The sequence below is a fragment of the Emydura macquarii genome, unplaced genomic scaffold, assembly GCF_026122565.2.
Source record: "Emydura macquarii macquarii isolate MOO-44397 ecotype Brisbane River unplaced genomic scaffold, CSIRO-AGI_Emac_v2 contig_2825, whole genome shotgun sequence".
In the NCBI taxonomy this organism is placed as follows: Eukaryota; Metazoa; Chordata; order Testudines; family Chelidae; genus Emydura; species Emydura macquarii.
The window spans coordinates 167,550-180,715 of NW_027132962.1; the positions used below are offsets into that span (position 1 = coordinate 167,550).

General features: G+C 39.7%; 1 protein-coding gene across 6 annotated transcripts in view; it reads left to right on the plus strand.

The window, feature by feature from the left end:
• The first annotated feature begins 635 nt into the window (after positions 1 to 635).
• Positions 636 to 13,166, plus strand: part of BCL2 (BCL2 apoptosis regulator) — a 121,944-nt gene continuing 109,413 nt past the window's right edge. For 3 of the 6 annotated variants that reach the window (XM_067567932.1, XM_067567937.1, XM_067567936.1), the window contains exons 1-2: positions 636 to 819; positions 1,702 to 2,251. In XM_067567932.1, the coding sequence (XP_067424033.1) occupies positions 737 to 819; positions 1,702 to 2,251 (633 nt within the window). In that variant the 5' untranslated portion in view covers positions 636 to 736. Of the gene's footprint in view, positions 820 to 1,085; positions 1,124 to 1,494; positions 2,252 to 6,381; positions 6,683 to 13,166 lie in introns of those variants that run through there. The other 3 variants (XM_067567935.1, XM_067567934.1, XM_067567933.1) reach the window with 3 other exon arrangements.

A 13,166-nucleotide genomic window follows, 5' to 3' on the forward strand; every position in this document is an offset into this window, starting at 1 on the left:
GGCCGGCTCCTGGGCCGCGCCCCCCACGGCGGGACGCCCAGCCCAGCCGGCGTGTGGCCTCCCCGGTGGTCCCCGCCCTCGGCCCGCCAAGAGGCTAGGCAGCGATGGCTACAAAGGCGAGCGCCCCGGGCGGCGGCGGCGGGCTTTTTCCTCCTTCCTCTCTCCGTTTCGTGAATGAACAGCGAGGTGGAGCTCGAGAGGGATCCCGCCCCTCTGCGCGGGCAGGAGCCGGGCCGAGGCCCGCCAATCTCCTCCCCGCCACTGGCTCTGCTCCGCCTCCTGCCTTCTCCCCTGCGCCCCGCCGCCGCCGCCGCGCTCAATGCGCTGCCCCCCCCCCGGCCGCCCGCCCGCTACAGCTGCACCGAAGGGAGCGGGACTGGCCGGCGCTGCAGCAAGACGAGGGGGCTGCTGTGTGGGGGGCGGGCTTGCAAGGGCTGCCGGTGCTGGGGCGGGAGGGGGAGCGGGGCACCAACTTCCTAGCAGCGGTCATAATTTGTCTGAATAATCTCCCACACACGCCCCGTCCTCTTCCCTCCTCTGCACGGGGGGCGTCGGGGGAGGGGGGGGTGTTTCTTCCTTTTTATACAAACAAAGCTGCTTTGGAAATGCATTTGCTGCCTGGAGTGTAGGCAAAAGCCAACATTTTGATGCCCCTTGGGGGGGGGGGGGGGGTTGTGTGCGCGCGGGCGCGCGTGGGAGCGCTGGGCTCTAGAGATCAGTGTCTGAATGAAACTCCATGTATTTAATTGCATGTGTGTCTGTACGTTGCACTGACTGGAGGGAAAAGCACCGCACTTCTGCAAGCGCTCGGAGTCAAAGGTGTGTTTCATCTGCTCTCTTCATTATTTTGGTTTTGTTTTGGGCTGTTCTCCTTCCTGGGCTCCGAGGCGGGATTTTCTGAGCTTTGACATGTCTTTGGAGATGTCTGTTTAACAGAAATCGGGGAAATAATTTTTGAAATCCACAGTGGTTGGTTGTTTTTGTTTTTATTTTTTTGGTCCCTTTCCTGTCCCCTTGGTGATTTGATCTTTTGAAGCGTCAAAGCAGCCAGAACTTAAGTGTCTGAAGACTTGTGATTTTTGAAAAAAAGGAAACTTGACAGAGGAACATATTTATAGTCCAAGTAAGTACTTGGCACAGGAAATTTACTTTGTAATTAAAAAACAAACACAAAAGAAACAGTGTTGAGATTTTTTTTTTTAAATTTAAAGTGCATTGGATTAACGTTCATCCAAGGCTGCTGAGCAAATCATTTTGAATTACAGTTTTTACAGTATATGTTCGTCAAGTCCGTCATTTACATGTGTGTTAGTTCAGCGCCTAGGGGAAAATATGCACCTGGTTTTGAATAAGTATGGGATTTTTTTAAAAAAAAATGATTTCAGCATCAAGAAGAAAATGTTTCTAAAATAAATATATAATAAATGTGCTTCTGGAAATAAAATACTTACAGCATTTTAAATCTATTTATACTGTGCATCTCAAACTGAGAAGATGAAAATACCTCCAAGACCCTGAGAACGCTTCATACCATCATGAATGAAACTGCATCCAATACAATAACTGGATTATAATTTTTGGTATTATTATTATTATTATTATTGGCTGCTTTACTTTTTTGGGTTCATCCTGCTCCTCTTCTTCCTCTCTCCCTCCTCTTTGCTGCTCCCTATTGGAAATTATGGCTCATCCTGGGAGAAGAGGCTATGATAACCGGGAGATAGTGCAGAAGTACATCCATTACAAACTGTCACAGAGGGGATATGATTGGGCTGCCAGTGAAAATAGAGGACCAGTTTCTCCAACTCTCTCTCCTCCTCCTGCTGCTGCTGGGACCTCATCTGACCATGCTGGGCTGGTGTCCTTGCCTACTGAACCTCCTGGCTCAGCTGCTGCTAGTAATGTGCCCCCTGGTGATGGGCTAAGCCCGGCACCGCAGGCTGTTCACTTGACCCTATGCCAAGCTGGAGATGAATTTTCACGCCGCTATCACAGAGATTTTGCCCAGATGTCTGGGCAGCTGCACTTGACTCCATTCACAGCCAGGGGACGCTTTGTAGCGGTGGTGGAGGAGCTGTTCCGAGACGGGGTTAACTGGGGAAGGATCGTGGCCTTCTTCGAATTCGGTGGCGTGATGTGTGTGGAGAGCGTCAACCGGGAGATGTCGCCTCTTGTGGACAGCATTGCTGTGTGGATGACCGAGTACCTGAACAGACACCTGCACAACTGGATCCAGGACAATGGAGGCTGGGTATGTGTCCAGTATTCCTTTCTCTTTAAATTACTATAAAATCTCCATCAAAGGGAACCTATTTAGAACAGAATATGAAAATCCTGGTATACTTTCATTGGGATAAAATAAGTCAGGGAATAGTTTTTCTGTTACTGTAGTGTTTATTTGCATGGCTGTTGATGGTATGGGCCTTCTGCTGGCTCCCTTAATATTGAATGTCATGTCATGTAGGAGTTAAAGTCTGGGTGTGGGAGTGGTCACAGTTCCCCATTCTCTGCTAAAAGCTTGGGTAAGCGGTACACAAACCCTTTCTTCTTGGCTGGTGAAGTGAGAGTTCTCCCTCCTGTTTCAATGTATTTTAACCATTTAAATCATACATATATGTTGCTTGATGGTAGAATGGGGTCACAGAGCAGTGTGGGAAAGGAAAGCAGTGGTATAGCCAGGAATGATGCTGTAGACATGCGTGACATGTACTGCCTAATGCTTGAAAGAGGTTGCCGGTAGCAGGGGAAAGAAAAGCATGTGTATGTTTTGTGTATTATATGCTCATGTTCGGAGCAACATTCTAGTAAAAAAAATGCTATAAGCAGGTGAACTCTACTGCAGACAATCAAATGCACTGGTGCTAAAAACTGAGTATCATCTGATGTTTATTACAGCAAAGATATTAGAAAGAGATTTTACTGCATACACTTTAAATAATTATTTTTAAATTCTGTCTCTTTCTAGTACTTGTATTGAATACTTTTCAGGATAGAAGGAATAAAGCCCTTCTAGGAGACCTGGGGAGAAACTTTCTGTGAGAATTTTCTGGAGAATACATGTTTGTTGTAACCTGGTGTATTCCAAAGGCAAGAAATATTTTAGGAGTTCCACTGATTTAAAAAAAAGTGTCAGGCTGGGGTGGATAAATTCAACCACAGGCAAGGGAAATCTATCATTTTCATCCTTACTATCAAACCTCACCTCTTTCTGTCTCAAATAATAGTTTTATCAATTGAAATTTGCTTTATCCTCTTTTCTTTTGTAAAATTGTGTCCCCCCCACCTGGGGCTTGTCGGCTTGTCTACACTTACCTTGGAGATTCGGCGTCAGTTGACCGGAGTTATGCAAACTATGCATAAAACTTGTGTAACTCCCGTCGACTTCTGTGCTTCTGTTCTGTGCACTGTCTTCACTTCACTGTGCCGAGGGGAACCGTGTTCCTGTTGACGCAGCACTACACCACTTGAGAAGGTGGTCTTAATACGGCGATTTCTGGGTCGACTGAGTGGGTCTTCATTGACCACTCAGTCGATCCAGATAAGTTGATCTGACGGCAGTGGATTTGCCGCCCGCCGTCAGTGAAGACATAGCGCTGATCTCGGTTCATTACTGCTATGTGCATAAAAACAATCTTATGTGATGTATTTGTTTACAGGAGGAGTGAAATTGAGCAAAAGACATATTGCAACAGAAAACTTTACTTATGAGTCTGGGGGCTGCAATAAGTCATTTTAAGGGATAGAGTACAATAGTTCTGGGGAGCTTGTTGTAGGCCATAATTTTTCTCCTCTGAGGTATATTTGTAGAGAGAAATCTGTTATATAACACAATTTCTAAGATGTTTAATGTATTTTGTTTATGAAACTCATTTTTTAAAAACATGTATAAACTGTTACTTTACTTAATTTTCAGCATCCAGAATTTTCATCTGTTAGTGTTGTGTTCTGAAGCGTGCTACCTGCACTGATTGTCCCTGTCTGATATTGAGAGCTTCCCTTCTCTCCCATATACACACCTAGTTCTCAGTTCAAGGAGCTTTACAGGCAAGGGACTAGGGAACACCTCTGGATTACTGTAGTGGGTAAAGTAGGAATTTGGGGCATTCTACCACATTTGATACCACCTATCTGAAATTAAACTCTTAGGACAAGTGATTAAGACAACGACATTAACTGAAATGTGAAGAAAACCAGCTTGCTTTGGAAGTTATAAATATGGTATAAAAAGTTGCAGAAGGACCCCATTATAGACCTGAAGGATAGCCTTAGAATATGACATTTCTCTAAATAAATCTTTTGCATTCCTTGGGACAGCTGTTTATGCTGTACATAGGGGAGCAGGACGTTTAGATTTTTCTAGATCTTAAAAAAAAATTAAGCCAAACACTAAGGGAATGACTTCCTTTGATTTCACTGGGCTTTGGATCAAGCCCTAATACTATACTGTGTGCATATTATCTTCTATTTTAAAAAATAGACATAATGAATACAAATGAAAACTTAAAAAATCTTGGCCAAATGGCACAAACACACTGTGATTTCTTGGCATTTAGAAATACAGTAACCTAGGACTCTAACACCAACAGCCTTTAAAAGGAAAGATACTTCTTAATGACACTTACTGTGATGTTTATTGAAGTTTCATGTAGGGGCTGCTGATTTTTTTTTAAATGTATGTGACACCATTTATTGTTGTTTATATATTGGTAGTATACCTATGTAAAAAGATATGCAAATTATCACCACACCATATGCTTTCATTTGTATCTCTGTAAAAGGTTGCACCAGTTGAGTCATATGATTATTTTAACAACAAAAGTAGAAACTTCTAAGTTCTTAAAAAAAGCATTTAAAAAATAAAAATGAAGCTTCAAATGCAGCTGTTGGGATCCTCTTTTTCAGATGGAGGAAATCCAAGATGGCACTTCTCACAGAATTGTTTTTCAAAATGTGTCAAAGGAAAAACATACTTCATGGTATAATTTATAGTGTAATGACACTTGCCAGGTGCTGGAAGCACTCAATATTCAACCTGGCACTTATTCACAACACACCCAACATATGCCCTTATTACAGTATAATGAATGCCTCTCTATAAATAATTACTCACATGCAGACATATGAACATTTTATGTGGTCTAAGCATAACTGTATATCACATCTCTATACCACATGGATACCTGGTACAGCCATATGAAATGCATATTTTTACAACCTTCTGCTTTATAGTGTAATGGTCAATATGTGGTATTATGATCTTTTCCGATCAGATATAATACTACAATATATCGTTTACAAAGACACGTCACAAACTGTAAGGGTCAAATGATCCATCCCAAAGCTGTCTTATGCAGCAAACAAGTTGCTCAGCTTGCAGTTACTCCATTTTGTGAGTGTACCTCTGGTAGCCAGGTCTGAAAGTTTGGCTCCAAATGTCTTTTTAAAAAAAATAAAAATAAAAAAAATCAGCTATTAAACATCCACAAGACATCTTCAAAAGGACCTACATTTATTATTTTATAAGGAAAACAAAGAGAGAAACATACATAGGAGTCAGAGAAGGATATAACTTGTAGACTAAAATTTTTAATGATTGTTAGGTATCTTAATGTTTAGACTGTTTAATGACTTTGATACTCAAAACCAGGGCCTTGTCTCCACTACAAAATTAAGTCAACCTAAGTCAACATATCCACACTACACACCTTCTGTCAGTGGTGTGCATCCTCACTAGAGCACTTCTGCTGACTTAACTGTGTGGGGCACTGACAGGTGGACTGGGGGGGGTTCCAACAGTGAGCCACCTGTGGGTGGGCTGAGAGTCCTGGGGCTGGGAGGGCTCCAGTTGTGAGTCCTGGAGTGGGGCTGACTGCTCTGGCTGTGAACCCCTGGAGGTGGGACTGACAGCCAATAGGTGTTGTAAGTGTATCAGTGTCTACACAGAAACTGCGTTGCCCTAACGACATTGACCTAAGTGCTCCACCTCTCATGGAGGTGGAGTTAATAGGTCGGTGTAGTGGGCGAATGACATCGACGGGAGCAATGTTGTAGGATAGACACGTACAAAGTTAGGTCAACGTATGCTGCAGTATGTCGACCTAACTCTATAGTGTAGACCAACCCTTAGAAAAACAAGTCAATCAAATTGCCTACATTAGGCTGTATTTTTACCTTGCTAGTCAGGTGGCACATAAATATTACTTTTTTTTTTTTTTAAAGTTTTGCACACTGGTCAGGATGCTACAATATTGCACAATGGTTTGATAAATACATCTTAATCCTATTATAAAAGAACCAGGTCATCTTTACAGTTCCCTGGTATTTAGTATAATATATCTTTTCTGATTGACAAGTTAATGGCTTACTTTTATTTTTTTTTAGTCTCTGCTGCTTTAGCTGTGGAATAACTGTCCTGACAACAGAGGAATACAGATGAGCACAGCTTGTTACTTATGAGTCTGACTTAGGGAATATTAAATGTGATGTACCTTTGGGAAATACATTATTCTAAGACAAATACGGTTATTGCTAATAGGCTAATATGGAGCTCAAAGACTAAATTACAGATCAGCAGTGCTCAACCCTGGGCTTTTTTATAGCCCAGCATGTGACTCTCTTCTTGGGTTTGAGTTTTTTGGGAAAGAAAGAATTAAAAACAAAGACCAGAGGGTCATGGAATGAAACAGACATTCTCACACATATATATTATAGTGAGGTTGGGGAAGAGGGGGGGAGAGAGAGAGAGATTAATTCTTATCTGTGCTAGTGGTCAATTCAGGTAAGTGGGGGGGGAAATGTTTGATTTACTTTTTTTTTAAATAAATGCTGTACTGGAAGGTGACTTATTTAGGGCCAGATTGTGACACACTACTTCATTGAGTTGTATCTTATTTCTTGAGGAGTCCCATTGGTTTCAGTCAGACAACTTGGAACATAAGGTCTTAGGTTGTAAGGGTATCACACAACCTGGCCCTTTGCTGTTCTGATAAGTGCATTAGCTATTGCTCAATTTATTATACCCTTTTAAAAAATGTTAATATGAGGAGTTCAGCTGAGCCTCTCTTTGCCTCCACTTAATGACTAAGTCACTATTTGTCTGTTAAAGGGACACCATCCATTTGAAATCTGGTCCACTTAAAAAAATGAATTAACAGTAGTTTCGTGTATAAAAACTCTCTCTTCTGAGCCCTTTGCCAAGTTTTGTGGTTTTACAATCATATTTTCTTATTTATCAAAATATTTTTCTTAATGATCTTGTTGAAGAAGAAACTAACTTTATTAACCCTTGTGTAACAAGAAACTAATTCAGTAAGATGAACAGTGAAACTGATTTATATACAAGCTATTGTCAAATGCAAAAAGTAAACAAATTTGAAAAAACAGAGGAAATAGTTTTCTCTAGTCTCTTTAATTTATAGTAATTGTTGCTGTACTTATAACAATATTAGGTAAAATATTTTCTGAAATGAGTGTTGATTTTAACTTTACCATGTCTCTTTAAAGGTTAAATACTACTATTTTAGGTAATAGATATACTGTCAATGGCAGTTAATTGCGTTCATATGGCAAAGTACTGAGATGTTCAAACAGCTGGTTTATAGGATGGGTTTATTCTTTTTTACAATATAAAGAACTATTTTTCTGTGTTTGAATTAATACATGTATTCTCTGAGAAGCTGTGTTCTCAAAAAATATCTAGTTTAAGACTGGGGCTTATTTAGTATGTGAATTGAGACTACAATTTGGTAATCCATAAATGCATGGTAAATCCAATCAAATTACTTTGCCAATATACTGTGATATAAATGCACTGCTTCAGCAGAGGAGTCACAGGACCCATTCAGTGATGTGTGAAATTACATGTCGAGCAGGAACATTTTCCCAGCAGCCAAACGTCAGGGCCCAGATTTTCCGGTGTGGCATGGCCTGTTTGCGCTGCATCACAGGTGGAATCTGACCCTAAAGGAGATTTTAAATTCCCCAAGGAGAACTACCTCAGTCTAGATTGGACCGAGAAGGATTACCTCAATGTAGAGTGCACCATTTGGTGGTGCAGGGGTGGGATAACAGGGGAAAAGGGATACAATGAGAGAAAAGTGGGAGCCATGCCTGGAGTACCACTTTGACCCTCTACTGCGGTTTTGGTCTAGTGGCTCTTTGCTGCTGCTGTAAATTATAGAAAATCTTTGGATTCTGTGATCCGGCAGAGGGAATGACCATGCAGAGAGCAGCAGCAGGATGAGAAAAAGTGCAGAGGTGTGTGAGGCAGCATTGCCTAATGAGTGTGGCACTGCAATGGAAGTTAGGAAACCTGGTTCTATTCACTAACCTTCTGTGTGACCTTTCCTCTCCAGTGTTCTCCTCTGTTTTCTCTCCCACCTTTTGTTTGACTTGTCTGTTTAGACTATAAGATCTTCAGGACTGTCTCTCACCATTGTGTTTGTAAAGTGTCTAGCTTAATGGGATACCAGTTGTGGGACCTCCAGGTGTTACAGTGATGTACTGTTACTACTACTCCTACTGATGAATGTACTACCACTACTACTACTACATTAAGCTCTGCCTGTGCTCTGAACAGATCAGCCCTAGCTGCCTGAACTTAGTCAACAGCCTTCACAATAAAACATAATAAAAAAGTGTGAAAAATCTGATTAAATAACGGGTCTTCTTTAGCAAACTGTATTTTTGTAATTTTCTGGTTACCATATTTTCATCCCTCTTAGGAATTCAGTTTATGGGTAAAATGTAAAGCTGCATATTGATAAAAGTATCTTATTTTACCAAGTGTTGGAGTATTGCATTATTAGTGATAGCTTGTATTCTGATTGCATTATGTTCTTCTGCTTTTAGTAAATTGTATATTATCCTCTTTAGTTCTAATTGATTGCTCATCAGAGTCTCCATCTTTCTGTAGTGATTTATAGTCACACTTTCTAGTAATCATTTCTTAAACAGATGCCGTTCCAGTCTCTTAAATGTCAACAATCACGAAGTAGCATGAGCCCCAGGAAAGCCACAGCCATAACGTCATTTTTTTTTCTAATCTTTCCTATCTAAGTTCATACAGCTTCACAGCTGAATGATGACCCCCTCGGAAACAGTGTGTGTGGGTGGCGCATGTTTAGAGGTTTCTACCACTCAGTACATCCACAAAGTCATTTCTAAACATGTTAATCATTTTGTAGCAATAGTTGAGCAACTCCAAAAAAAAAAAAAAAAAAAAAAACCATAAAAAGGCAAAAGCGCACTGTGGATAGAAAACAGAACTGTCTTAATATTAAACGTTTTGGAAGATTTTTCAGATATGTAGTGTATTTGAAGTTCAGTGGTTTAGCTAGAGTATCTAACTGTATGGCATTCTCATGGAACCTGATCTAGCATTCACTGGAGTTGATGGGAACATTTCCACTGACTTCAGTGGTCATTGGATGAGGTCCATGAAGTGCTAAACTCATGGGTCCTATTTTCTGTTCACAATGGAATAAATTAAGAGTAACTGCATTTATTACATTACATTGGTGTAAAACTGGTGTGTGACCAATCTGGCTTGTGGTTTGTTCATCATGCAACAACATAAAACTAGCCAGCAAATTAGCTTTTACTAATTCACTTGGCACTTACAGCCTGTTTCAATGCTCACTGAGGTAAATGGAAAGACTCCAGTTGACATCAGTGGGCTTTGGATCAGGCTTTTAATATTTTCTCTTATTATTTTCCATCACTGGTTGGAATATAAAGTTAATGTTGTTTTGTTTTCTATCTGAAGGTAGTAGATGCTGGTCCCTTATAATCAAATAGTAATAAATATTGTAACTGAGAAGGCAGTCGTTAGTGGCAACAAAGTACAATTATTTTTGAGGGCAGTACAGGGAAGATGTTTCTCATTCCATGCACAGTAATAGGATGGATGAAGGTGTGTGGTGCTATAAATCTGTTCCACAGCAGAATAACATCCAGGCTTTCTTGGCGCACACAGACACTGATGACAGGTTTGGGAAATTTTTATTCTGCTCTGGTTTTTGGTTTCATTAATGATCAGATTTTTATTTGGCTTGTAAAAGAGCATGAAGCTTGATAACCTTTCCAAGTGCACCCAGAAATCTAGCGGTCCTTCTTCTTTTCCTGCTAGAGAAGTGTACAGTATGCTGTATCCAAGTTGTAGCTTGTTTTTACCAATGTTGTTTTGTGGCTTGAATTATATGCAGAAGAATTGTGGTAATTCACACTGACTGGGAAGCTCCCTGCAATTGCCTGTATTTTACAAATTAGCGAGTATCAAACAAACATGATTTAAAGAAGAAGAAAAAATTACATTGCATAATGTACCTGTTCATTTAGGGCTCAATCCTGCTTCAATTGTAGTCACTGAAGGTATGTGCACACTGACAGCGGCACAGTTGGCACTACTGGATCGATTCAATGGGATCGATTTGAGTGGAAGTGGAGACTCGCTCAATCGATCAGGAAGTCGACCCGCATTAGTCCACCCCTGCAAAAAGAATAACACTGCATCGACTGTAGGCATTTCCAGTCGGCACAGCATAGTGGGGACGGCGCGGTAATCAGAAGTTAGGAAGTCGACAGGAGATACACAAGCTCTACGCAGCTTGTGTATCTCCCATTGACTGCTGCCGAATTTTGCCGGCAGTGTAGACCAGGCCAGAGAGTTTTCTATTGACTTCAATGGGAGCATGATCAGAACTTATTTGGGCAATTGTAGTTACATTTTAATGGTTGACAATACAGTAAAATTTAAATTTAACCATGTAATTAAAAAGCAACAGATTTTAAACTAACAGAAGAAAGTACTTTTTATACAACACATAATTAATTAACACATGGTGCTTGGATTAGAAAACATGCCTTAGAGAGAGAGAACCTTCTCTCTGTTAAGGTAAATAAATTGAACTCCCTGGGTAAGGGATGACTTGATCACAGTCCATAAGTACCTACATAGGGAACAGAAATTTGATAATACAGGGCTCTTCAGTCTAGCAGACAGAGGTATAACAAGACTCAACAGCTGGAACTTGAAGCTAGACAAATTGATTAGAAATAAGGCACACATTTTTAACAGTATAGGTTACTCACTGGAACAATTTACAAGGGGTTGTGGTGGGTTTTCTGTCACTTGATATTTCTAAATCAAGATTGGATGTTTTTCTAAAAGATATGTTCTAGTTCAACCACAGCTATTGGACTTGAAGCAGGAATTAATTCCAGAAAGTCTTATGACCTGTGTTATGCGGGAGGTCAGATTAGAAGATCACAAGGAACCCTTCTGGCCTTAAAACGTATGAATCTATTACAACAAGATATTACTGAGATCAAGAGCTTAGTTGGATTCAAGAAAAATTTATATGGATAAGGAGACCATCCACACTAACATTAGACAGGATAAAAATTCCTTATAAAGGATATGAACCCTTACGAATCGGGGGATAAATCACACAGTAACTGATGAAGTTTGTGAAAAACTTCCCATATGTTGGCTAGTCAATCATTATTCATTACGTGGTTTCTTGTACCTTCCTCTGAAGTATCTGGTACTAGTCACTCTGAGACAAGATACTGGACTAGATGGACCACTGGTATGGTGTTGGGATGCCTATGATTACTTCAGAGTTTATTCAAATATAGTGTAAAGTATTTTGTAAAAGTAATGAAGTGTCTTAAGAGTGAGGCCTTGCTATAGTAACTCTTTTATTAAATCTATGTTGAGAAGTGGAAATGAGTATGTGGGTTCTTTTCAGGAGTATTGTATTTGTAGGCAATTGAATTACATATTGATGAGATTTTTACTGGTGTTAGAAGATAATTTTATTAAAATTGTTATTTTAAAGGCATTTTCTTTCTGTGTAAGAGGATCTACACCACTGAATTCATTGTTGTACTCATACATTATTTATGATTTAAAGTTTAATTAATAAATTAATTAATGAGAAGGAATAATGATAGCATTCTCTTAATGTATCATTCCATGTTAGCAATAAAATGCGTGAAGAGTTGGTTACCATGTTTTGTTAATAGGAAAGATAACTCATCACCACTATGTATGAGTGGGTTCCAAGCTATTAATATGTATAATTTTATGTACAGAAATCATATGTAATCAAGGGAAATTATCCTTTTCCCCCAAAGTGATATTAAAGCACCGTGGTCTAGTTATTAGAGAAGGGAACTGAGAGCCAGAACTCCTTATTTTATTCCTTGGTTCTACTACTGATTGGGTGTGTGATCTTGAGCGAGTCATTTAATCTCTCTCTGTCTCAATTTACCCAACCATGAAATGGATACTTGATATGTCTGTCTTGAAACAATGTTGAGAAGCACATTTGAAGGCAGACTACAAGGCACTTTAGGTGTACTATTTTTTTTAATGAAAAAGAAAAGGTTTTACAAGACCTAATATTAACAGCATGGTTTTCATGGCAGTTTTGGGTTTGAAGTTAGACAATATTCTATAGTGCTTACATTCATCATTGCAGCAGTTGGCCAGTATGCGAGAACCAGAAAGTCACTAGACAGATTAGAAACTGACTATTGGCCAAGTTTAACTCAGTGAACTGCAGAAAAATAAAAGGTAAACTGTTCAAATATAAATTAGATTTAAAAGCTTTTAGTTTTAATAATGTAAGGTGTTTAGCAAATCAGTTAGAAGAAATTTACAATGAGTGGAAAAACTAAGTTATTTTGGTCAACTTGGAGATTGGTTTGCTGTTTGAGGATTTTATTTGGAAAATCAGTGGAAAATTTTCGATGCTTTAGTTAGCAGCTTTAGGCCTTTCCCTTGTGCATGAGTAGGTCTTTCCTGGTAAACATTTAACAAAGGAAACTCTCCTTCCTTTCAGTTCTTCTTATACACACATATATATAAAAAACTAATTACATTATTTGAGCAGGAGGAGTTGTAAGTCTCTTCCCAAGTACACACACAGTACATGTGCATGCTATTCATGAACTTAAAGTTAGGCACATGCTTAAGTACTTTGCTGTGTGTCCTTGATACAGACAAAATTCCTATTTAAGTCTGTGGGACTTTTGCCTGTGTGATGACATTAGGCTTGGGTCCTATGGCAGTAGTCTGGTGAAATGCCTTTTAGAGAACTACGTTGTATATTGCAAATACGTTATATTGTGTTACTGTGGTTAAATAACTTTTATCA